The sequence below is a fragment of the Carya illinoinensis genome, chromosome 2 (genome assembly GCF_018687715.1).
Source record: "Carya illinoinensis cultivar Pawnee chromosome 2, C.illinoinensisPawnee_v1, whole genome shotgun sequence".
NCBI lineage: Eukaryota > Viridiplantae > Streptophyta > Magnoliopsida > Fagales > Juglandaceae > Carya > Carya illinoinensis.
Window position 1 is genome coordinate 31,264,733 of NC_056753.1, and position 27,192 is coordinate 31,291,924.

At 36.9% G+C, this 27,192-nt stretch overlaps 3 protein-coding genes and 1 pseudogene across 3 annotated transcripts; 3 read left to right on the forward strand and 1 right to left on the reverse strand.

The window, feature by feature from the left end:
* Positions 1-3,508: 3,508 nt before the first annotated feature.
* On the forward strand, positions 3,509-8,767 carry LOC122300911 (probable GTP diphosphokinase RSH2, chloroplastic). Its single transcript, XM_043111890.1, has 6 exons — positions 3,509-4,704; positions 4,839-5,024; positions 6,121-6,581; positions 7,191-7,349; positions 7,447-7,798; positions 8,212-8,767. Exons 1-6 carry the CDS (start codon positions 4,018-4,020, stop codon positions 8,518-8,520), a joined length of 2,154 nt encoding a protein of 717 aa, XP_042967824.1. The 5' UTR covers positions 3,509-4,017; the 3' UTR covers positions 8,521-8,767.
* Positions 8,768-16,760: 7,993 nt separating this feature from the next.
* Positions 16,761-17,756, forward strand: LOC122301890 (uncharacterized mitochondrial protein AtMg00810-like). Its single transcript, XM_043113249.1, has one exon. It carries the CDS (start codon positions 16,761-16,763, stop codon positions 17,754-17,756), a length of 996 nt encoding a protein of 331 aa, XP_042969183.1.
* Positions 17,503-20,429, reverse strand: LOC122300912 (annotated as a pseudogene).
* A 3,637-nt stretch (positions 20,430-24,066) lies between these two features.
* On the forward strand, positions 24,067-26,142 carry LOC122300913 (growth-regulating factor 5-like). Its single transcript, XM_043111891.1, has 4 exons — positions 24,067-24,716; positions 24,860-25,343; positions 25,423-25,760; positions 25,884-26,142. Exons 1-4 carry the CDS (start codon positions 24,533-24,535, stop codon positions 25,889-25,891), a joined length of 1,014 nt encoding a protein of 337 aa, XP_042967825.1. The 5' UTR covers positions 24,067-24,532; the 3' UTR covers positions 25,892-26,142.
* The last annotated feature ends 1,050 nt before the right edge of the window (positions 26,143-27,192 follow it).

Genomic DNA, 27,192 nt, shown 5'->3' on the forward strand with positions numbered 1-27,192 from the left:
AACTTTTTATTAATTGGAAATGGGCGTGCGTGACATCCTATTTCATCTATTCCCCTCTGTTTGGCCCAAGACAAGTTAATTCTAATAATCAACCACCACCAAAAAGAAGATATTTCATGGATCTTTCTTCCTTTAAAAAAAAAAATATTTTTCCCAACAACAAACAGAAGTGGAATGGGCCCGACTCTCTCTGTCTCTCTCTGTCTCTCTCTTAATGACCTTAGGTGTATAATATATGCGTGAGCCACATCCCAATACATGCCTATAGTTGGCTTGCACGTTTTGGGATCTGTCCTACACGCGAATCCAACTCGTTGTACTCGCTCATGGTCGGTCGAGCGCGAGCATAAACATTCATGAATGTTGGTATGTCGCCGCTACTGCCTATCTGCACTCTCGGCCAAACAGAAGATTCCCCCTCTCCACAATTTCATGCGTGTTGGACGTTTGAATTATTCTTTACTATCATCGGTGACGTGACATCTATTAATGTTCTCAAAAACCCTTATTGATTCTTCAGCCCTCGTATTTGGAAAAATTGTTGTAGGACGAATCTTAACGAATCTATGTATCCAGTGAAATGTCTACTGAAAGCAAAGTATCTTGACTCGATTATTGACTTTTTGTGCTTTTTGACCTCCGAGAGCCCATGCCTACCGTCCGATTCATAGAAAAAAGGCCTCGACATTCAGGAGCTAATTGGGCGGAGCTATGACCGAGTTGGCATCAAGACAACACGTGCGAAGACGAGGACATCCCGAGTATGACCGTGTCCGAATGAATGCTCACTTAATAGCTGCCAATGCGGACCACGTGTCTGCCGCTTTTTCTGACCGCGTGGCGGAGGTAGCTGCTGGTGGCTCGCCACTCTAGTACCAAAAGCGAAGAATCTAACAGAAAAATTCGTCACTCTTTTGTTTTTTTCCTTTTGTTTTTATTTGGAGAAACAAAGGTGGTCCTTATCATGGACTTCCCATGTCTTGTTCTAGAGCTTCCCCCGTGGAATTACCATTCACTGCGCAATCGAATTGTCCACTTTGCCCTTTCATTCACTCCCAACTTTTTTATGGCACCATTTTAAAGTTTAAAATAATTCTCATCCTCTAATCATTTTCCTCTCTTTCTATCTCTATCTTTTCCTCCTCCACTTTCCAGAGAAACAAACAATAATTTTCTGTCTCTGTCTTACCCAATTACATGTCCACAGTTGGATAGATTATTTCAGATAAAAACGTAAGGGCTTTTGTGAGATTCAATGGATTAATCAACCCCGCGTCACAAGGAATCTTGTAATGGGGGAATATAAGTATAGGGAGGTGGGGACAGATGTTTGTTTAATGATAGACAAGTGAGTTCCATCGTTATTATGATGAGTCCAATACAATGGAGTATGATATATAAAGTGTTAAGTTGATAAGTAGGGGTGTAAATTTTAATCAGTACTAGAAAACCGAACCAAATCAATGAGATGGGTCTAGTTTTGAACTAGTCTGGTCTGTAATCGATTTTTAAAATACTAAAATAGGTCGAAACAGGGCCAATTTCGATTCCAGTTCCATGATTTTTAGGATCAGACCGAACCGGTTTACTATAATATATATTTAAATTAATTTTTTTAAATATTATATATAATTTTTATATATAATAATATAAATTATAATTTTATATTATTATATATAAGAAAATGTTATTATAATTTATAACATAAAATTTTAATTTTTAACATGAAAATTTATTTGATCATATATAGTTTTTTTATAGCAAAATCTTTTTTATATAACAGATTTTTTTTTATAAAGTAGGTTTTTTATAGCAGAATTTTTTTACATTTTTTTTATATTATCATTATAACGAATGGTGAAACTAGGAATTTGTTTTAGGGAGGCCAATCAAAGCTAAAACTATAATGAAAAAATTTTTGTTCTATTTCTATACAATTTTTTTTGCGGTATAAAACAATTTGATAATAAGATCTAAAATAAAAATAAAATACATTTAGTATAACCTATATATTAAAAAAATATATGATATGTCAAGAACAATATATAATTGAAATATCATAAAAATACTCGTACAAATATATCAAATAAAAGAAACACAAAATGTCTAAAATTATAACTTGTGTTCTTTTAAAAAAATAAAATTATCAAGTATTGAATTTAAATAAAAAAAATCTTAATTAAGATTTTTCTTTTGAAGAATGAGTCGATAGTTTATAATTTAGAATTCATAATTCATAAACCTAAATTTAAAATAAAATTAAAACATATATAATAAAATTAGATATATATAATTTCAATTACTCATGAAATACTGTGTCAATAGATTCAATACAATTATATAGATAAAAGAAAAAGAAAATCCAAAAAAATGGAACAAAAAAAATAGAGAAAAGTCAAACCGTGTATGCAGTGGCGGAACTATGTAGGTAGGCAGCTAGGCTATTACAATGTTACTGTTACCGTAGCTTGTAGAAGACTGCACCAAAAATTTGCTTCAAGACAACACGTAATTCTGCCATTGATCAAAAGCTTCCATTTTTGGGCGTTTGGCAGATGGTAAAGACGAGAGAATTTTCTTTTAAGCTTTAGCAGTAGAAAGTTATAAACTACAGAATTGGAGGCGGCAACATGTAGAGGAGAAGAAAACCATCCGACTTCCCTTTTTTTATTTTTATTGATAGTAAATACGTGTCATCATTTTATTTGATCATTTTATTTTATGTGAGATGTATTTTATTTATTTTATTTTTAAATAAGATTAATTTTATTTTTTAAATTAGACTTATAAATAATTAATCTATAAGATTAAAATAATTTTATAGAAGGGAGCCAAGATGATTTTTTAGAGGGAGCCAACATAAGTTGAGATTAATATTATCATATTAAATAAAAAAGTTAATATATATTACATAGGCTTATTGCATTGTTTGTTAATAACATCTCAAGAAGAGTAGGATGAATTTTCAGACCTTTTTTTTTTAACTTTCAGTTATTGTAATATATAAATACAAAATATTTATATGTAAGTGTAAATATGTTTATGGAAGTTTTATGTTGTAATTATGAATATTTTACAGAAAATACGTATAATATTTATTGTGAACAAAAAAAATGTTAAAATATAGATAAAATTCTAACCGTTTATAGTTAAAGTTGAAAATTTTAAAAATTCTAGAATGTAAAAAAAATATTAACTAGACACACGTGCATCGCATGTGCTACTTTTACTAATGTATATATATAGGAAAATGATAAAAGAGAGAGAATTAGTAAGACTTCCTCGTCCCTCATTTACACCCTGTAAGAGAGGGCTAGACAAACCCACCTTTTATTAGGTTGAAAAGAGCTAAATTTAGATTTTTATTCACGAGAAAAAGTCCTTTATCCATCCCAAGGCCAATTGCGTAATTTCCTATTTCCTTTCCATGGCTTGCTTCAAATTAAAACAACATAAAACATAAAGAAAAGCTGGATTCTCACGAAAGAACGTGAAGAAATCTTCCTCTACCCCTCTCTTTCTGTCTCTTTCTGTTTGACTCTTTTTCCTTGAAAATTATAGGGTTAGGTCTTTTCGTAAATCCCTCCTCAATTTTATGGCTTTTCTATTTGCTTCAACTCCGATTGGCATTCGATTTCTATAAATTTGACATACTGTAGCTAACTTACTTTCCTCTTAAACAACTCCAAAATCGCTCATATCTTACGTAATTTTAATTAATTTACTCTTAAAAAAAACTACTTTTTGATTCCAGAACATTTGTGGGCTACTCGGAGAATTATCGCGTGGCAAACTATTGGGTTCTTGCGAGAAAAAACAACACTGATTTTCTATTGGGGAAATGTCGATTTGCATTTTTCTTGGGTTTGAATGTAAATCAATTGGGTTTCTCGAAAAAATTTACTTTTTGTTTGAGAAAATCCAATTTGTATAGTACTGTTTCTTGATCTGAGCCCCTGCTGAGGCAGTTTGATCCGAGACCAGTTTTACGGAAGCCAAAGCGAAAAAAAAAAGGCCATGGCGGTACCAACCATAGCTCTATACGCAAGCCCACCGAGCACCGTGTGCTCAGCACCGCACCCATGCCAGATCAACGCCCACGCGTCGTGCGATTTCGAATTGAGCTCTCGGCCTTCCTCTTCGGCATCATCTTCACCGTCCACTCCGCAAAAGCCCGGAATCGGCGGCCTCTCGTGCCTCTTTTCCTCGCCCTCGGTGCGACCTTCGTCGAGTTTTTCGGTTGGTGGCTGCGGTGAAGAATTTAGCTCTTTGTGGCACGACAGAGGCGAAGAATTGAAGGAACTGAGCAGCTCTTATTACCATTTGCCGAGTAAGTTCGTTGGGTCTTGTCTAAAGAAGGATTTGAGCCCAGTTTCGGTGTTTCAGGGCCCGGTTTCATGTAGTAGTAACGTCGCTGGATCCGTTAGAAGCCCCACGATGAGTTTCCAAAGTGGGTTGTTCAATGGCTTCGAGAGGAATGCTTTGGGTTCGTGCGTAGATTACGATTCACCCAGTCTCGAGCTTTGTAGCGATGGATATAACGTGGGTCTTGCGGAAGAATTGACTTTCAATATAGAGGTGGAGGGGAATTCTGAGCCGTATGTAAAGGAATTGTTATTGGGTGCCCAATCAAGGCACAAGATCTTTTATGAGAATTTTGTGATCAAGGCTTTCTACGAAGCTGAGAAAGCACACAGGGGTCAGGTGCAAAATATTGCTTTTTTTTTTTTTTTTTTTTTTCCGTTCACATTACAATTCTGATTGTAAACTTACGTTGTTTGTATGGGGAGTACTTTTGGTGGTTTGGGTTGATAGGTTTACGTGTTGATTTGTTGTAGATGCGTGCCAGCGGTGATCCGTACTTGCAGCATTGCGTAGAGACGGCGGTGCTGCTCGCGCTGATTGGCGCTAATTCAACGGTGGTTGCTGCAGGGCTTTTGCATGACACACTTGATGACTCTTTTATGAGCTATGACTATATTTTTGGGATGTTTGGAGCTGGGGTCGCAGATTTGGTCCGAGGGGTAAGAGACTGAATTTTCGTAACTTCCATCTGGCATTGAATTGAGTAGCAAAACAGAAACGCGCTGTTTAATGCTTGAGAAAGACTTATATTTGCATATGCAAGAGGAGTTGTGGTTTCTTCCTTGAATTATTCAAAATTGGCATGTAGGGTGAACTCTTTTATTTATTTTTCATATAATACAAATTTAAGAGGCTAACTTGGAAATCTGCGAGCCATGATTTTGTAGATTGCTTATAGTTTTTCAAAATCTACCTCAGACCATGCGCTGGAAGTGTCATGGTTGCCGTATTCAGTAGCAGATATAATTTGCATTAGTTCAAGAAGAATAATTGATGTGACGCTTTGGCTTAGTTTCTCTTGCAAGAGAACATGTATGTGCATAAATGGCATGTTATGGTTTTTATTGTTTGTTATTGAATTGTATGTAAGTGAAACATAATTGTTGAAGTCGGCTGATCAGTTTTATGGATGATGAATATCAGAGATTCCATAATCATCTGTGATAGCAGCAAGTAAAAGATAGGCTTTTAGGATTGATAATCTCAAACTTTGTTGGTCTGAAGAAGAGTGATGGAACTGTGACATTGAAGCCTGCAGGAATAGTTTTTAATGGGGTTTTGATATATTGAGTATATCTGTTCTTTTCTTTGGGTTATCACAAATGTTGGAGATCTGGTATATCTTTTCCCTCATAATTCCTTTTTATTTTTTGAAAATGCAGTGCATTTCACATTGGTTTGGTTGTGATTCCTATCTTATTTTTTCTTCAAAATTTAGAGGTGCCTTGGCCTATAGTTGGAACTTGAGTGACTAAGATTTCTTTATGTAAATTATGAGGAGCTTAGTTTTTCCCACAGCATCTGTATGGTTGGTTAAATTTGAAATTTGAATTTCATTCAATTTTTTTGAACTAAAATTTATGTGGTAAGAATTCTTGTTTATTAGTTGACTTAGATGCAGTCTATTGGGATTTTGATCTTACAACCGCCCCCCCCCCCCCCCCCCCCCCCCCCTCTCTTCTTTTCTCTTCTCTCTCTTTCTCTGTTGTTTAATCTAACACACTTATGATATACTTCTTTATGACATATGTTTAGGTCTCCAAGCTAAGTCACTTGAGTAAGCTTGCGCGTGACAACAATACAGCAAGTAAAACAGTTGAGGCCGATCGCTTGCATACCATGTTCCTTGCCATGGCTGATGCCAGGGCTGTCCTCATTAAATTAGCAGATCGGTTGCATAATATGGTGACACTAGATGCATTGCCTCTAGCCAAACAACAGAGATTCGCAAAGGAGACGTTGGAGATTTTTGCACCCTTGGCAAACCGTTTAGGAATCTCTACATGGAAGGAGCGTTTAGAAAACCTATGTTTTAAACACCTTAACCCTGACCAACATCAAGAACTATCTTCTAAGCTTGTCGACACGTTTGATGAGGCCATGGTCACTTCTGCTATCGAGAAATTAAAACGAGCTCTTAGGGGTAAAGCTATTTCTTACCATGATGTATCTGGACGGCATAAGAGCTTGTATAGCATTTACCGCAAAATGTTGAAGTATGATCTGTCTCTCTCTCTCTCTCTCTCTCTCTCTCTCTCTCTCTCACACACACACACACACACACACACACACTTATATACAAACACCCACAGATAGAGATATACCCGGATAATCTACTTTTAATTCTGGACAAGGCTTTCCTAGCATTTTTGCAGGACATCTTGATTGAGTGAGGATAATTAATAGAATAGGGCATCATGAGGTGTTAGCTTTATTTATTCCAATACCTAACTAAAACTTCATCAGTCGTTTATAGATCAGCATGCAAACAGACTGGCATGGACTCATATTCAATTGCTTCTGCTGCAATGATCCCTATAAATGTCAAATTTTCATGATATGAGAACTTCTAAAGCAGTTTGAATTACAGCAATTTGTAGTTGTGTCCATTGGGTGAAGCTGGGGCTTCATTTCTTTTAGATATTTTCATGATAACTGAAGGGAATCGCAGGCTTTGTATTACTTAAAATATTACCTAGTCTAACTGTGTTGTGGAATGTGCTTGAGAAAATTATTAGTCATATGGTCATTCCACTAGTTATACATTTTTTTAATTATTTAAAAGTCAGCTTCACATTACTTATATTAGGCTCTTTACTTTGCAGAAAGAAGCTAGTCATGGATGAGATTCATGACATTCATGGGTTACGGTTGATTGTTGACAATGTGGAAGACTGCTATAAAGCATTGAGAGTTGTTCACCAGTTATGGACTGAAGTACCTGGAAAGTTTAAGGACTACATAAATCATCCCAAGATTAATGGGTATGTAATAGTTTAGAGGCGTTTGAGTGCTCTAGAGGTGGTTTTCGTGCTCTAGTTTACCTCAATTGTTTCTTAAGTTTGCTTTCATAACTTATAGGTATCAGTCTCTGCACACGGTGGTGATGGGTGAAGGCCTGGTTCCACTTGAAGTTCAGATTCGGACGATGGAGATGCATTTGCAGGCTGAATTTGGCTTTGCGGCTCATTGGAGATACAAGGAAGGTGACTGCAAATATTCTTCATTTGTGCTTCAGATGGTTGAGTGGGCTCGATGGGTTGTCACTTGGCAGTGTGAGACAATGAGTAAAGACCGGTCATCCATTGCCTATGCTGAATCAATAAGGCTGCCCTGCACATTCCCTTCTCATTCTGATGATTGCCCGTATTCATACAAGCCACACTGTGGCCAGAATGGGCCTGTGTTTGTGATCATGATTGAGAATGATAAGGTGTGTGTGTTTGTCTGAATTTTCACTTCTCAGCACCCGCACGCTGGTTTTCCTTTTCTGCTTTTATACATGGTATGAACCTAGGATAACCAAAATAATAATAATCAAAATCAAAATAATTGTATGACTAGTTAGGTCTTTATATGAACGGGCAAATGTTTAAATGGGGTTTTGGCCCTATTCATAGTCTTATTCAACTTTGCCCAAATTGGATCTAGTGGCTTGTTAGCCTTGATTTTTTTTTTTTTTTTTTTTCAGGTCTCTCTGTATACATATTGATCCTTCTGCTATTGGTGCTTATTAACTGCTTTATCCGACCTTTGTAATGTTTGTCTTGTAAACAAAGAAACAACTAGAAGAGCATCATGCGCGGGTTGATGTCGCCGTGACATGCTTTTGTTTGAATATTGCAGATGTCCGTACATGAGTTTCCTGCAAACTCGACGATAATGGATTTGCTGGAAAGAGCTGGACGAGGAGGCTTGAGATGGACACCGTATGGTTTCCCCCAGAAGGAAGAATTGAGGCCAAGGCTGAACAATGAGTCAGTGAGTGATCCGACATGCAAGTTGGAGATGGGGGATATGGTGGAGTTAGCTCCAGCCATCCCCAACAAGTCTTTGACAGAGTACAGGGAAGAGATTCAGCGAATGTATGATGGTCGGCTGACTGTGTCCAGCACTGGGCTTGCTCCTAGCAGTAGGGTTGGATCGAGAAGTTGACCAACTTGACCCCCATTTTGTTCTCCCTTTTTATATTTATACCATATACGATTCTAGTGACAACTATTCTTGTATATATATATATATACTAGTAGAACGTAAACGTCGAAGGGACGTTTGCCTAGTGGAGGCAAAATTTATATAGTAATTGTACACACACACACTAAGGGCAATATGTGCTTAAAGATACAGTGAAAAGTTTATATAAATTTAAAAGTGAAGAAATAAACATCAACTTTATATACTAGTCGTGTCCTATTTAAAGATATAATAATAAAAATGAAAAGTTAAGCAAAAAGAGATTTAGAGTGTTTATGATGTATCTTAATTTATAGATTTGGCGAAGAGCACGTTAAGCTTATCTTGGCATAATTGTCCATTTAATTTATTTTTGCGTGCAAGTGTGTAATTTATTATTATTAAATTGAAATTTTTTTATAAACATTATTATTAAATTTGCAATAATTATTATTGTATAAATTAAAACAAATAAAATTTTACAACATTTTAAATTTAATTTTTTTATATTTTAAATTCTTAATACAATTTTATATGTAATTTTTCATTTCATTCATTTCTACGCGCAAGTGTATAATTCATTATTATTAAATTGAAATTTTTTTATAAACATTATTATTAAATTTGTAATAATTATTAATGTATAAATTAAAACAAATAAAATTTTATAATATTTTAAATTTAATTTTTTTTATATTTTGAATTCTTAATACAATTTTATGTAAAATTCATATATTAAGTGAAAAAATTTAAACGACCTATATGCTAATAACTAAGTAAACAAACATATAATAATATGTTTTTTTCTCATTTGAAATTAAAAAAAAAAAAAAAAGGCCCAATTCATCTAGGCCCAAAGTCAGCCATCAAGCCCAATAACCCAAAAACCAAAACGCCACCGTTTTAGGTACAAACAAGCCTAGACCGCCCCCTCCCAAACTCAAAACGGCGTTGTTTTAATCACTAAAATCCCTAATCTACTGCTCCACTATAAAGCATCCTTAAAGCATTGGTATTGGTTTAGCCAAGTACCAGTGCCCTTTATATTTTAGAGAATCTTCACTAAATTAAATCTACATTGAATTAGTTAAATCGTTTTTATCTTAAATATTAGTTACAGTAAATTTATCATACATTCTATATATGAAAAGTACTATAGTTACTTCGTACCGGTATTTTATTATTTTCTGTCTCATTGTCGTTTTCCTTTTCCTTCCCGCTAGTCTATCTCACGCCTATTTTCCTTTTCCTTCATGCGGCCATCTCCTTCTTCGCACGACTCCTTCTCCTTCTTTCTTGCACATTCCTTTCCCTGCAGATATCCTTCTTCACACGGCCATCTTCTTCTTCTTATTCTTTTCCTTTTCTTTTCCTATTCCTTTTCCTTTTCCTGCACATATATTTTTTCACACAACCATCTCCTTAGCTCAGAGTTTCTCTCTAAATCACATACCAATAACATGGTAAGATCTGAAATACTAGCCTTGATTTTTCTCATTTATTTTGCTCAAGTTGTTTGGAATCAGCTAAATGGGACAAGAGGGAGGAAGGTTCTTACTCTATTTCCAACTGGGGATGATTGAGTTTTGGTAATTGTTAATGTCGTCTTTAACGTCGAAGTTATCATTTGATTCCATTTCTGGGTTTTGATTTTATGTTAGCTTTCAAATTTTTTTGTAAACTAGATCGATAAATTTTGGATGGAAAGGATGTAGAACGTTTGCTGTAAGCTAGATCGACAAACCCATTTGATGGTAGATTGAGATAATTAGACGAGTCTTGAAAAAATTTGCTATGAACCATTGGGATTTTTTCATTTTTCTCAAAATTCCTATACTGTTTTCAACGAGTCTTGAGAACCCTTGAGATAATTAGATGAGTCTTAATTTTTCATTTGTATAAGATTTTGGCAAAAATATTGCTAGTTTTTGTTTATTGTGATATTAGTTTTTTTTTTCCTTTTCTTGATTGGTTAATTGGCTGTCAAAATTTTGCTTTATTCTCCACTGAATCACGAGCCTATTTGTTTTAATCTTTATTTTATTTCATTGAGTTTCTGGTTTCTCCTTCCTTGCAAGAATCTTTTAGATTCTTAGTCTTTCGATCTTTTGATGAATATGTAATGGGGTTATCATGGATTTTGGTAATGAAAAAGATGTTATGCCTAAAGTAGCAATGAAAAAGATTGGATTTTGGTAGTGGTTTCTATTTGTTATGCTCTTTGCAGTATTGTTTATGTTACTACCGGCATATGGAATCTAACGGCCAGAAATGACAAGTTCAATCAAATGAGTTGGCTGGTTTACTTCGCTAAAGGACTGGTTTGGATATCTTTTATAGCATCTTTGCTTGTTCAATGGTCAAAATCCATTAGAGTTCTAAATTCTATTTGGTGGGTGCTATCCTTTGCATTGGTTTAAACTCTGAATATCGAAGTTCTGCTAAGATCATGTAGCTTTGAGGTTTTGGACATGGTGCATTGGCCTAATAACTTTTTGTTTTTCCTTCGAGCACTTAGAAATCTCTATCACTTTGTCACTTTACACTTAAAAAAATATGTACATAGGATTTTATGCATTTCTTAGAACAATTTATGTAGTTTGTGCACCTTTACTACTCTTTGCTTTTGTAAGTTAATCAAATCGCAATGAGAGGAATCTAGATGAAGGTCTATCTATTGTGGGATGTCTAATTCTTTTCACGGTGTTTGAGTCTTTGTCTCAAAGGCACTAATTCTTTGATTCGAGGAGGTCAGGAATGAGTGAATTATATTTCAATTGACGCCTATTGAATGGATGAATTTCCATGGTGGTTGCATTCAACATGGAGCCTTAGATTGCAGCTTTTCCTAGCTGTTGCTATTCTTTTTGGGGTTGTGGGACTTGGTGCTCTTCCTGGTTTAGTTCCTCTTATCATTTGTGGACTTATCTATATGCTTTAAGCATAAATTATGAAGTTTGGTGAAAAAATTATGAAGTTCCTCTTCTCTTGGTGCTCTTCTTGGTTTAGTTCCTTTTCTCATACAAGTTTGTTTATGCAAACATGAGGTTATAAAGAGCGTTGATATATTTTGTTGGAGGTTATTGGAAATTATAAAAATAAAAATAAATAAGTATTTAAAAAAATAAAAAATAAAAAAATAAATATAAATAATAAAAATAATAAAATTTTATTATTATAGAGAGTGTGATAGCTAGTCTAATGTAAATTTCAAGTTTTAAGTGATTAGTTAAAAGTAAAAAAGTTACATATTAGTCAAATTTTGAAGAATGAGATAGCTAATTCAATGCCAATACTCTTATGCCTTCTTCTTCCCATTTTGCCCCCTTCTTCATCTCTGTCTCTCTCTCTCTTTGTCTCTCTGTCTCTCTCTCATGCTTACGGCTTCATCTCCTCATTCTGGCTCCTTCCACATTCTCTCTTTGTGTGTGCGTTTTAATCTATTTATTATTGTGTTCATCAAAGTGCCGAAAGATCCATCTTAATAACATTCACAAGGTTTTGCTTGGTCACTGAACTTTCTTAGATGAGAATTTTGAATTTTAATATTAAATATTAAAATATTATATTTTAATATTATTATTATTTTAAAATTTGAAAAAGTAAGAAAAAATTTGAATTATTTATTATATTTTATGTAGGAATTTGAAAAAATTATAATGATGAGATAAGAATTTTATATTTAAAATGAGAATTTTTAATAGCCAAATAGTATCTTTTCCTAAAAAAGGGGAAATGGCAAAAGTACGTTAAAAGACGCATTTTCTTCCCGAGCAATGCTACATACAATCGTGGAATTGCAAACACCGCACAATCACTTTGAAAAAGAGTAGGGTCCACGATTAAAAAGTTAGTTTTTTTTTTTTTTTCATGTGGGTCCTATATTAATTATTTTTTTTTAAAACGACTGCACAACCACGATCACAAATATCATTTCTCTTTCTTCCCTAAACAGATGCAGGGGTTGGACAATAGTAGCAGCAGAGGACTAAGATGAATATAAGTGATTTTCAAACTCTCTCCCTCTTGGAAAATTATTAGATATTTTAGACTACGAACGAGCTTGAATTTCTCATTCCATTACAATATATTTTGCTCAGTCCTCAGTCGTCCTCATTCCCCAGTCGTCCTCATTCCTCCCTTCGGAAAGCCCGCCTTGGTTTAAGCCCGCCAAGGTTTTGTTCTCCCTTTAAGTATTTAGTATCCTGTCTTGAAAAAACAGAGAGAGAGAGAGAGAGAGAGAGAGCGAAACAAAAGATCTATTATATCTAACGATGTTGTTGGATTCAAAAGAATTTCCCTGTTTAAGAGATCTCAGTTTCTCTACATTAGCGGTGTAGCAAGTAAAACCGAAAGCAGTTCCATTTCTTGAATGCCGAGAAGCAACATCGACGGCGAGGGTAGCGTGGCAATGGGGTCTCTCAGCATCAGAGGAGGAGACGAGAGATGTTCCAGACGAAGGCAATCTGCATTCATTCCTTGGCCCACCTGGCGTGTTGCCAAAGCTGTGCCATCTCAGTTGAGCAGTAACAGTGATACACATCCTGTTAAGAATATCATTTCAGTTCCAACTCTCAACAATATCTCAACAGAAGAACATATTTCAAAGGATGACAGCTATCGATAGAGTTCTGTTACAGATTTAATAATGTTTGAATATTTGCATTTCTTTTGAATTCATAGCTATCTTATCTTATCTTTCTGTTGTAACTATCAATACTTATCATATTGTAAACATTCTATCTATAAATATCAAGCATACCAGGCAGGATTATTATCCTTGCCAATTCAACCATTTAGACTTTCTTTCTTGGTAATCAGAGCCTCTCGGTTTACACCATTTTCATGGCTTCCTCCAATCCCACTTCCACTCCATTTTCACTACCAAATATGTCTCATCCTATTTATACCAAACTTGATGACACAAATTACCTTACATGGGTGTGTCAATTTACTCCCATCTTGAGGACAAATGGGCTTCTGGGCATTGTTGATGGCTTAGAACCTGCTCCTCCTAAAATTATTGCTGATCCGAGTCAACCAGACAAAATGAATCCCAATCCTGCTTATGAGATTTGGGAGAAGAAAGACCAATTTATTTTAAGTTGGTTCATAGCTGCATTGTCAGACAAAATTGTTCCAACAGTGTATGGTTTAAACACCTCTAGGCAGCTGTGGACAGCATTATCAACTAGGTATGCTTCACCCTCGAGATCCCGAGTCAATCATTTAAGGAGGCAGCTTCAAACCACCAGGCAGGACTCACGTACCTGTAGTGATTTCATTCACTACTCTAAGAGTATATCTGATCAACTTGCCCTTGTAGGCAAACCAGTAAGTGATGAAGAACTAATCTCTTATATTGTGGGTGGTCTCAACCCTCAATATAATCCTTTTGTCACTTCTTATTCCTTTGCTACAAAGGATACTACTATGACATTTGAGGAGTTTCAATCTGAGCTACTCAGTTATGAACAATTGCTGGCAGCACAAGCACCAACTACCGAGTCAAATGCTTTTGCTCTATATTCTACCAAAGGACCTGGACAAAACATGAAACCCAATTATGGGTCCTCTTCTAAGCCCAAGTTTGGAAAAAATCTTGCACACAAGAGATCATTTCCTTCAGCCAGCAATGCATCTCAAGGTAAACCATCATTCACTCAGTTTGCTACTAATAAGCCTCCTTGTCAGATCTGTGGCAAGACCAACCACCAAGCCTTGGATTGTTTCCATAGGATGGACTATGCATACCAAGGAAGACACCCACCTAAAGAACTTGCAAAAATGGTGGCTCAGTCCAATCTTCTTCATGAGGATGAAACATGGTTGGCAGACAGTGGGGCTACAAATCATATCACAGCAGACTTGGAAAACCTAACATTGCAGCAACCATATCAGGGTACAGAGACTGTGGCTGTAGGGAATGGTAATGGTTTAAACATTGCACATACTGGTTCCACTACCTATCATCTTCCTAACTTTGATTTACATCTAAATGATATTTTGCATTGTCCCAATATTTCTACTAATCTGTTGTCTATCCAAAAATTCTGTCAAGACAACAACTGCTACTTCAAACTAACTGATTCCTATTTCTTGGTGAAGGACAACTTGACAGGGGCAATCCTCCTATAGGGACCCAGTGAAGGTAGCTTATATCCTGTGCATCTCAATAAGTTTGTCACAAATAAAAGGGCATCTATAGCACTGAATGTGATCAAGGCATCAACATATTTATGGCACAAAAGATTAGGTCACCCTAATTCTCAAATTCTACATCGAGTTCTTAAAGACTACCAGCTGCCTTTGTCATCCAATAAATCTCACTCAGATTTATGTATGCCCTGTTAATTAGGAAAGAGCAAACAACTACCTTTTAATAAATCTGACCGTGTGTCTTTTACGCCTTTAGAATTGACTCACAGTGATGTATGGACCTCACCAGTTTTATCAATAAATGGATTCAAGTATTATATTCTTTTTATTGATGATTTTTCAAGATATTCTTGGTTATTTCCTCTAAAGTTCAAATATGATCTGTTTGATTGTTTTGTAAAGTTTAAATGCATTATTGAGAACCAACTCTCTTGCAAAATTAAACAATTCCAAACAGATGGTGGAGGTGAATATACTTCAAATTTATTTACTAAATTTTTGAATGATAGTGGGATTTATCATCGATTTACCTGTCCTCATACATCCCAACAAAATGGGATTGTTGAGAGGAAACACAGGCATGTATGTGAACCTGGTCTAACTCTTTTAGCACAATCTCATCTTCCATCCAAATATTGGGTAGAAGCATTTCATACAGCAGTTTATTCAATTAATAGACTTCCTTCATCTGTGCTGCAGTATGAGATACCTCTTACCAAGTTATTTAACAAAGAACCATATTTCTCCCTTCTAAAAACTTTTGGTTGTGCATGCTATCCTCATCTCAGACCATACACCAAACACAAACTGGAATTTAGAAGCAAAAAATGTGTCTTCTTAGGTTATGGTTCCAACCAAAAAGGCTATAAATGTCTAGATCTGCAAACCAATAAAATTTACATGTCAAGACATGTAGTCTTTGATGAGAACTTATTCCCTGCACAGGGGAAAGGCTCCACTCACTACCCTGCTCGAGGACAATCCTCTCCATCAGGTACTGTTCTTCTACCATTTCACTTTTATTCATTGAATTCTCCTATTATTCCTATACACTCATCTCAGAATATGCTCACAAGTAATCACATTCCCTCAGATCAATTCAGAGTTGAGACTAATTCTATCACCAATTCCATCCCAAATACTGAAACCACATGAGCATTCAATCCAGTTGACTCTAAGGCAGCCCCTACATCTTCTCAAACCTTAGATCTTTTACCTGCCTTTTCTCCTGCACAGATTCTTACTCATGACTCAGAGATAGCCTCCACTCCCACTCCAACCTCTACTTCTTTACCTTCCTTCCCTCCTACGCAGATCATCACTAGATCCATGACAGGAAATTCCAAACCCAAACAATTTCCTGATTATCATATATATCTTTCCAACAAATCCACTAATCATCCTATTAAAGCTTTACATACCAGTTTCTTGCCATGTGAACCCAAATCATTTTCTAAAGCTGTGTCTAATTCTGATTGGTTTGCTGCAATGCAAAGTGAATACCAAGCTTTGCTGGATAACCAGACATGGAGCCTTTGCCCAAGACCCAAAGACAGAAATGTTATCTATAATAAATGAGTGTACAAGTTAAAGCAAAAACCAGATGGTACCATTGATAGATATAAGGCTAGATTAGTTGCCAAAGGGTTCGAACAGAGAGATGGCATTTACTATACAGAAACATTTAGTCCAGTAATAAAACCAGCCACAATTCGATTACTTTTGGCTATTGCACTACATTTTGACTGGCCTATCAAACAACTGGATGTATCCAATGCTTTTCTTCATGGCTTTCTCAATGAGGAAGTTTTTATGGAACAACCTCAAGGTTTTGTGGATAGAACATTTCCTAATCATGTATGCAGGTTGCATAAGGCTATTATGGCCTTAAGCAAGCTCCAAGGGCATGGTATACTCGACTTACTCAAGCCTTACAAGGTCTTGGCTTTATAGGTTCTCTATTGGACACTTCTCTCTTTATGCATCACAATGGTTCAGTACATATTTATGTACTTATATATGTTGATGATATACTAGTAACTGGTTCTCACAGCTCTAGTATTATGGGGCTAATTCAAAGTTTGCAAAAAGTATTCAAGATGAAGGATTTGGGTGACTTGAGTTACTTTCTTGGCATTCATGTACACAGAATCTCTACAGGGTTGCATCTCAATCAAGCTAAATATATCTATAATCTGCTAGATCGTACCAATATGCTTGGTGCCAAGCCTTATTCAGCTCCTTGTGTTTCTGGACAGAAATTAAGCAAACTTGAGGGTGATCCTTTACCTGATCCCACCATTTACAGGCATATTGTTGGTGCCCTACAATACTACACCCTTACAAGGCCTGATATCTCATACTCTGTCAATCAACTATGTCAGTTTTTACATTGTCCTACAACTATTCATTTTACAGCAGCAAAAAGGGTACTAAGATATCTAAAAGGCACAATTGATCATGGCTTATTTTTCCAGCCAAGACCACTGCAATTGGCAGCATATTGTGATAGTGATTGGGCTGGAGATCCTCTAGATAGAAGATCAACTAGTGGCTATGGAGTGTTTCTAGGCAACTGTTTGATCTCATGGCAAGCAAAGAAACAACCAGTTGTATCTAAATCCAGCATAGAAGCAGAGTATAGAGCTATGGCTTTTGCAACAGTTGAGTTATATTGGTTAAGAATGCTTTTCAAAGACTTGCAGTGTTCAATTAAGTCTACTCCACAGTTGTGGTGTGATAATATGGGAGCATTAGCACTAGCTTCCAATCCTATTTTTCATGCTAGAACTAAACATGTGGAGGTGGATTATCATTTTATTAGAGAAAAAGTGCTTAACAAAGATATCATACCTCGATACATATCCACTGCAGATCAGATAGCAGATGTCTTTACAAAGGGACTCACTTCTTCAATATTCTTGTTGCTCAAAGACAAACTAATGGTCATTGAATCTCCCATTAGTTTGACACGGGATGTTAAGAATATCATTTCAGTTCCAACTCTCAACAATATCTCAACAGAAGAACATATTTCAAAGGATGACAGCTATCGATAGAGTTCTGTTATAGATTTAATAATGTTTGAATATTTGCATTTCTTTTGAATTCATAGCTATCTTATCTTATCTTTCTGTTGTAACTATCAATACTTATCATATTGTAAACATTCTATCTATAAATATCAAGCATACCAGGCAGGATTATTATACTTGCCAATTCAACCATTTAGACTTTCTTTCTCATCCAAGTCTCCTTTCTTCCAAGTGACATGTTGATCTCACTACTTAAGGGGTACCAATTTTAAAGGAGGTATACTATGATTTTTGCCATTGACAACAAGCTTATAAGTTATAGGGGCATGAATCTCCAAAGTGATGCGTGTAAAGAAATAAGAATTCTGTAACAGATTGGGAGTTATAAATTTGATCACGTGTTGACAACTTGACTACAAACCTAAATAATATTGAAAGAGTTTTGGATCTAAAGAACATGGAATGGGTTTTGGATTCTTTTTGTGTGATTGGGTCACTGATTTGATTGAAGAAACAGCACTTTTGATGAAATCCTGCCCAACACATCAGTACAGCTAAAACGGTTGGTTATTCTCTTTCCTATATTCCATGTAAAACGTAAGAATAAGAGTAATGCTAACTGTTTTAACTGTCCTTAGTTTTCTTATCCAACTTCCACAAAGAACTAAAAGAAACAGGCTGTTCTTTCCACCATAATCCCACACAGCCATCTTTCTCTCCTCTCTCATCTCCCAATTACCATCACACTTACTCAACAGAGCTCGAGCCCCATTAATTACATCCTCTCCAAACGGCTTTCCTACGAACCCCACTCCTGTCATTCTCTCACACCACTTTTCTTTCCCTTCGTTCATCTCTCGCCTGTTAGTCAAAGCTTTCGCAGCCTCTCCTTCCATCAGTCTCTTCTCTTCACTATCCCGCCCCTTGAAAGCCGAGCTTGTTGAGTCCAAAAACTTCCACAGGTAATCCACTCGCCGAGAGAACTCAGTTGCGAAACTCTCACAATTTTTGCACCTACATTCCATGCTGTTTTCGCTTAAAATCACTCCCTTTGGTTCCATGCCTCTCAGTACTCTCAATAACTCAGTTCTTTCGTCCGGGGAGTTGTGATTCAGATGGTGAAGCCGGAATTGCGCGCGAACTATTAAGGTTTCGTCAGGAGAGTGTTAATGGCTTGCGCACTGACTTTGCTAGGGATGATTATTGAGCCGGTTGATCTGCAAATTAACGTTCATGGACTCGGCGAAACAGAGAAGCCGAGAGGAAAGGTTGTCTCCGGGAGGTCCAACGGAAAATGGGGTCTCTTTGTTTTGATCATTTTTAACGGTGTCGGCGATGACGGTGATGCGGACCAGTGAAGGCGGCCCTCCCGGTCTGCGAGTAAAGGCCTCAAGCAGCGTTGGCCATTGCACACCATGAGACACCCCAATATCTAGAATATGTAGATTTCGCAAGCTGCCAGGCTCTTCTGCAAGAATTTGAAGAATCGACGCGTTTACTATGTTGTTGGGGAAGGAAAACTAGGGACTAACCTCGTAGAGTTTGAGCGGTGATATTTGGAAGAATCGTAAATCCGTGGAAGCAAAGGTATACCCTGCTGAGGAGGAGGAGCAGATCGAGGTGGGGGATATGTGTTGTGCCAGTGCTCGGAGGCCGTGAAAGGCAGGATGGCGGTTGGAATCGCCCGTGTGGGAGGCGAGCTCTTGGAGGACGCAGAGAAGGTGTTGTAAGCGTGACATATTGCCCTCGGTGATGGCGGCCGCGCAAGGGTTGAGCAGCTGCTTGGCCCATCTTCCCTCCTTGTCTTTACCGTTATTACAGTTATGTCCTGTGGCTTTGCTAGTACTTTTCTTGTTTTCAACGGACTTCTTGACTGCCAAAACTTCCTCAACCTCTGCAAACCCAACGTCGGCGTTCGTGATCCGCTGACTCTGATTCTTCTGGGGACTGAGGTAGTTTAGGGATTGTTTGGAAAGGATGTTGTCTGAAGCTTTTCTTTTCTTGGATGAATTTGCCGGTGATGGGTGATTAAAAACGGTGGGGTTTGTAGGTACTGTGCAGGTGGCAGCCGCAATGGCACTATAGTCAAACAGATCTTGGCCAACATCTGGACTTTCATCCCACCATTGATAGCAGTTGATATCACCGGAGTTGTATGGATCATCCAGGAAAGAAGGAAAGAACGAAGCTGAATCTTCGGTCCGGTCCAGGATGTGATCTGAGGTGGGGTTCGGTTCTGGTTCTTCCATGGTCATTTTAATCGACAGAGAGGGTGTTCAAGAGGATGAGACTAGGAGATGGTTCTATTTTTCCTCCCGGGGGTTGGGGAAGAAGGGATACGGCTTGATCATTGACCAAACAAGGGGGTAGACTTTAAGGTTTCGGACTTTCTTAAAGTATATAGAGTAATGCAGGTTTTTTTTCCTTTTAGAGCATTAGAATAATGCAGTTGGCAGTGACGCTTTTAGAAGGGGACAATAAAGGGCATTTCTTGAATTGTTGGCGTGCTGTTCGCTTGGAAGATATGGTGGCTTTTTTGTGTTTATTTTAAGCTGGCTATGAGAGTAGAAAATGGTACATTCGAGTTGCCAAGATACAACAAACTCTGCTTCCCTAATATATTACACGCCCTTGTCTGGTGCAGCTTTGTGACGTTGGAGTCTCCAAATATGTTAAGATTCTCCCAGGAACCAATGACTTTTGAATTACTATTCTCTTTATTTTTTCTGTTTATTTAGACATATAATTATTGCATTTGTGCAGGATTCGATTCGTGACCAGACTGCATTGCTTTATTCTCTGTTTCTAACGTTTTAAAACCATTAGCACATGCTTGATGCGCCTCCCCAAATTCCTGACTTACCATGTAAACTCACCCTCTTGCACCCTATTTCATTGGTAAACACCCTCTCTGGCTTAGCCCTGAAAGGCTATCACTATTTCTTCTTTTCTTTTCTTTTAAGACCAATACGATTGATAGAAACCTCCCCTGCTTTTCTAGTGAACAAGTAACTCTCAAAGTGCTTTATTTCATCGTGAAGATTCTGATTCTTCTTTCTTATAATTTTTCTTGTTCTCATCTCAATCTTTTTATTAAATTGCCACTGTAAGTCATCAAGCCAAAATATGTTGGAAGTGATAATAATTCTTGTCCTTCAAATGGCAGCCATGGAAGTGATGCTGGGATTGCAGAAATGCCCCTAGTACTAAGATTTCTTGCACAGCATGCTCTATGAATCAAACTGTCAGAAGAATGTCTTGCTAATTTTTCTTGGAAGTTTTCCGGTTCCTTTGGACCAATAGAAATGTTTGATTTACAAAAAAATCTTACAAAAATAAAGAGTTCACGAACTGATTTACTGTGAGACATTAGATTATAAAATTATTTTTACCTATCTTGCATATTATTCACCAAAACAACTTGTAAGCTTTACTTCTCACCCTCTGTGTACACCGATGCGAATGTATGTAAAAGGGATCCAAACCTGCCAAAGGCCGAAATATAAAGCCCAAAAAAAAAAAAAAAAAAAAAAGACTCAGCAACCAGCCCATTAGAATCACTATCTCCGTAGCCAATGCTGTAATCAATGTCGCGTCCAGCAGTATGGGTGTTTCTTGGATTTGCCCACAGTTAAAGCGGTGCATGGTAAAAGCATCATTAGCCATTGTTAAAAGCATTTGTCCGCAGCCCGCTTATGTCTTCTGGGTCAGGGCAATACTCGAAATGGACAAATTTCAGACCGATCACCAGAGCTAGTACATAAAAAGTTTCTTAAGCAATCCACGTTAATTAATGTGATAATTGGTGAAACGTTTTGTGTTGCAGTAGTTTTGCTGCAGAACTCCTTTTAAAAGACTGGCGATTAGATTGTTAACAGATTTTTAGAGAAATTACAATCTCCCTTTGGTACTTCGCGCTTGGAAAGTAGGTAAGAATACAAGATACCTGAAGTATAAGTCGTTTCCTCCCCTTTTTTCCTAATCTCTTGGCGTGAAAACTGGAAATTTACACGAAAATCACAACAGAATCACCTCCTTTTAATCCCATGAAGCTCAACTTTTGATTGGAAAAACCGAGACATAAAGGTAAGGACTTAGAGATATACAAGTGTTGAACTTGTTGAGTTTTGAAGCGTACTTTTCTGCAAAATCGATACTTTAATTATAATTTATCCAGGGGCACTCAAGTTTCTTTTCATTTTTCTGCACGAATCATTCATATTAGACATTCATGTATCTGTCAAGAAGTTGTACGCATGCATATATTCAGACATAACGTATCTCTCTGTAAGTCTCCATCATGCTTATAAATAGCCCAATTTATGTTCAGTCTCTGCGTATTCACAAGTGTAAGCTGAAAACCATCATTTGATATTGCAGTGGTCTTGAATTCAACTGTCAACTTGTCCTTTATTCATGGGAGCTGTATTTTTTTCTGCTTCTTCACGACCCATTTATGGTACTGGGTGTGAAATTTTTAAAGGAAAAGTCTAATTACAAGTATATTTGTGGACTAATATGTGCACCAATTTATTGTGATCGGTCAAAAAGTAGATTTTATTGAAAACAATATTAATTTAACTTTTAAGTATGAAATAATCAATATTGGTACGCAAATTAGTATACGATTTTGCTTGTATGTAATAAAACTCATTTTTAAATCGATTGAATTACAAGATTCGGAGGATGTGTATCTTTTCAATATGTAATTTTGGAAGTATTACATTAGCATACTGCACCGTCCATGTATTCTGGTTTTTGTTTATTTGTTGTAGAATTTAATACTTCAAATGTAATATATTAGATTTTAGGTACGAACATGATGCACCAACCCAATGAATAGATTTATAACTATTAACGGAAAGTTATTTATTAGATTATAACAACAAAGTATTTTTCGGTAAAATAATGTTTGAAATGAAAAAAGCTATAAAAGAAACTCCTGCAACTCCTGCAACTTGCAAGCAAATTGAACAGAAGAAGCATGAAGATGTCAATTTGTCTGAGATACAAGAAGTAAAATCCTATACACAATAAGGTAGAAGAGTATAAACTCTTAGGTATTACAGCACATACTATGTTGCAGTCTTCTATTTTAGCAAAACCCACACTTTTCAACATCTTACTTTATCTCTCTCTCTCTCTCTCTTACTTTATCTCTCTCTCTCTCTCTGCCTGAAGAAGATCCAAACCAGAAACCCCACACCCTTGAGGTCACACAAGTATATGTCTCTGACCCAGGAGTACTGTTGCAGTCAACCCTCTTTCTCAGCCAGCTTTCTCAGGTGGTGAGCTTTTTAGACCTGCAGTGTAAAACTGCACCCACTCTGCCAACAAGTGCTTCACAAGGAAAGATGACCTGGACTAATATGGAAAGGGATGCGCTCAAAGGAAAGATACTTGAGAGGAAGTTTTTGGGTTAATGAATGAGAGAGTCTTGTTAGTTGGAGCACAATAAAGTAGTGGCAGGGGCATGTGTTTTGGGGGCAGAGTTTACAGAATGGGAACAGTCCTCACCTCAGAGTGCAGTAGTTCCCTGACGCTTCCTGCAGACTTTCAAGAAAGGAAGAAAGTTGATTTCAATTGCTAACAGACAAACCCGAACCTCCCTCTAACCAACAGTCTCTTGCTTGCGCTCTCTGTGTCATATATAATCGGTGAACTCAGGAGAAAAGAAAAGAATAAAGTTACCTTCCAATCCAATGTTCTTGCGATGGTAAAATCTCAGAAGAATAATATAAAGTGAAAAAAAGATTCTGTTAAATGATTATATTAAGTGTTTTAACCACTATGTTAAAATCTGAAGGTGAAAGTTGGCCATTAAATTCTCCAGAAAAAAGAGTTATACACCGAGAAACTTGATAGGGCTCTTGTCAGACCGGGTTGTTTTCTTCCTTCTAACAGCACTTTTAAGCTCCATATTATGGATCTCAAAACCTACAAAAGAAAAACATATGAAAGATACCATAATCGCATTACAAAACATAAATCGAAGTTAACTTTTTTGGGATGGGTTTTGGACACATGTTAATCTGCCAGATCCTCTTTGCTTCTCATCAGAGATTATGCAAGTGAGCGGGTTGAGGGAAAGTAGAAGATAAAGTGCCCATCGAAACTACTAGGCAGGCTAAGATAATCACCGCCCTGTGTATTTTTCAACTTGATCATTGCAAATTAAGTTTTTGTCGGCAAAAGAGAATGAAATATACATCCTTCTCTTACTCCAAATTACAGTAACAATAGCTCAGAAAATATAAGGTAAAATGAAAAAAAAAAAAAAAAAACGTTTTTACAGAAGACATTGCAAAATCCACTACAAATGTTGCAGCTTCACGTAATCTCATGGCACGCTTTTCCAGGACCGTGATTTGGAGACGGCAAAAACGAAGGTGCATCGACTTCTATATTTGAATTTAATTTCATCTTCCTTTGCACAGTTGTTTATAGAATTCTGTGAAGGTGCCAGAGACAATAGCAGCAACGAAGGTAGCCGCAGTGCAGAATCAGAAGCAGAAGCAACAGAGGTCCTGTAGTAATAAGAACAGACTCACTCAGCGAAGAGAGAGAGAGAGAGAGAGAGAGAGAGAGAGGTAGCAGCAGTGTCGTCAGAGGCTCAGAGCCATTAGTTTTACCCATGTAGAGAAAGATTCTGCAGCCAGTGGACTCTGCAAAAATACCCTTTAGAACTATCAGCCCAACAAATACAAAACCTCTTTCCCTGTTTCTCTGAAATCTCCCAAGTTTCTTCCGCCTTGTTCTTGTTCTGCATCTTGGTCATTGTTTTTGTTTCTATTTCCAAAATGATGAATGCAAATGCAAGAAATAGGTCTCCTTTCACAGCAACACAGTGGCAAGAACTTGAACTCCAAGCTCTTATATTCAAATACATGGTTGCAGGGATCCCTATCCCATCCGATCTCCTCTATAGTGTCAAAAGAAGCTTGGACTCTTCAATTTCCTCAAGGCTCTTCCTTCACCACCCCAGTAAGCATGCAAATCATATTCTCATAGCTATATGCGTTAAGACCGGTTTCTCATTAAATACGATTATAAACGTATATATAAAATTATTTTTTGTGGGGGCAAATTAAAATTTTTTGTGTTTGGGTGCGAGTCTGTGGCTGCAGTTTCCTGGGAATGTTTTGATGTGGGATTTGGCAGAAAAGTAGACCCAGAGCCAGGGAGGTGCAGGAGAACAGATGGGAAGAAATGGAGGTGCTCGAAGGAAGCATACCCAGATTCCAAGTACTGCGAGAGACACATGAACAGAGGCAGAAACCGTTCAAGAAAGCCTGTGGAAGTTAGCTCAACTGCAACAACCACAACAAATGTTTCACCAACCGTCTCATCAATCAACAGAAACCTTACAATAAACACCACAACTACTCCCACAACCTCTACTTTCTCTGTCTCTCCACTTTCTTCTTCTGTGAGCTCTGAAACCCATCCCAATCAGCATCCTTACCATGAGGCCACTCTTTATCCCTTCCTTTATTCACATTCCTCCTCCTCCTCTAGACCTCCCGTTTCTGGTCTGTTACCTCAAAGTAACATTACCCATCAACTATTTTTGGACTCTAGATCTTATTCTCAGGCTGATAAAGATTACAGGTTTGTGTAATAGGAAAAAAAAAATTAGAAAAGTTGACTACTTTTTTTGAGCTTTTATATTGACTGTTCGTGCAAATAGTTTTTTTCATGGAGCAAAGGAGGGTGTGGATGAGAAAGCTTTCTTCCCGGAAGCTTCAGGGACTTCCAGAAGCCTACCTGATTCATATCAGAGATCATTAACCACAGATTCCTATAAAGGTTACTCCTATACACAGTTTCAAAGCCTTACTGATAGTGCAAAGCAGCAGCAAGAGCAACATTGCTTTGTTCTGGGTACCGACTTCAGGTCACCAGGACTAGTTAAAACTGAGAATAATGTAGAAGTCCAGAAGCCGCTGCACCAATTTTTTGGAGAGTGGCCACCAAAGAACACAGATTCATGGCTTGATCTAGCATCTAATTCTAAACTCCCTACTGGTATGTTCATCTCACAATTATTTTCCCCTTATTTCTTTATATTTTGCCTCGTACCAATATTTTACAACCATCACTTCTACAATTTATTTAAAAAAAAAAAAAAAAAAAAATTCCTTGGTGCAGATGATTGAAAGTCTCAATACTGGATATTTTGATTGTGGCCAAAATAGTCCTTGTTGGTGGGTCAATACCAGCTTCTTGCGAGTATAGGGAGCTTTATTTCGCGAAAGGTACTGTTGGTGAATAAGGTAGGGTCACAGAAGGATTTGTCTTCTGCGTTCTTGATAAATATTTCCTTCTCTCTAAAGAACATGTTTGAGAAGATCATTTGTAGACTTGCTTGTTTGAATGGAGGCATGCATTTTGACTTGCTTTTGGGTTCCTTAACTTCTTATATATATGCATAATGGGAAGTAATCATGCAACTTTACATATATATATCTGTATGTAAAATTTTATAAACTATAGTATCATCTTACTTGTATCCCATTAAGTAAGATGTAACACATTTACTATTATTGAATGATAATTTATTACATGCTTCTTTATTATCAAATAATGATAAATACGCCAAATCATATATAGTAAGATGAAAGTAGAATGATAGTATGATGTATAACATTACTCAAAAAAATTTTATGCACTATATATATTGTCATATCACTTGCATCCTATTAAGTAAGATGTGATATAGTTATCACCATAAATAATTATTTATTGTATATTTTTTTATCATTAAATAGTGATAAATGCATTCTATCATATATAGTATAATGTAAGTGAAATGATAATATGATATATATCATTACTCTAACTTCCAAACAATAGATCATCAGATTTTGATGTCGAGATTCTCTTGCTTATATATATAGGAAAGACAAGCTCCATTAATAAGTTAACGAAGGACCCATTCTTTTGTTGAGTTACACTACACAACCACCCACTGTTCACTCAACCTCCGCATTCCAGCCTACGTGGCTTTTTTTTTTAATTAAAACGCTAGTTTTGATCAGAACATTTCAATTTCTCCCCCCCTCCCCCGGTTCGTCTTCACTTTCTTCAGAACTCTTCCCCACGTTCTCTCCTCGCCCCCAGCTCGTGTCCTTTGCCGGCCTGACCCCCTCCCCACCCCGGCATCACTAGGGAACTATGTGGGTTCATCACTCCGTCACGGTGGAACAAAAGTTTCCCTCTGGGTGCACCATTTCTGTACAGGTTCTCCAGCCTCACGGTTTCGGCACGATTTCAGTCCCCGCCCCGGCATCACTACTAAATTTATGCCATTCTCGGATGAGAATATACCCAAACTCAGCAACCATTAAAAGACAAAACATAGATCTAACAAACACAAAACTAAGGAAGGAAAGAGACATTTTGGAAGGTAGAGATTAAAAAGAAAAAGAAAAATAAAGTGCCTTCGGGGATGACGAGA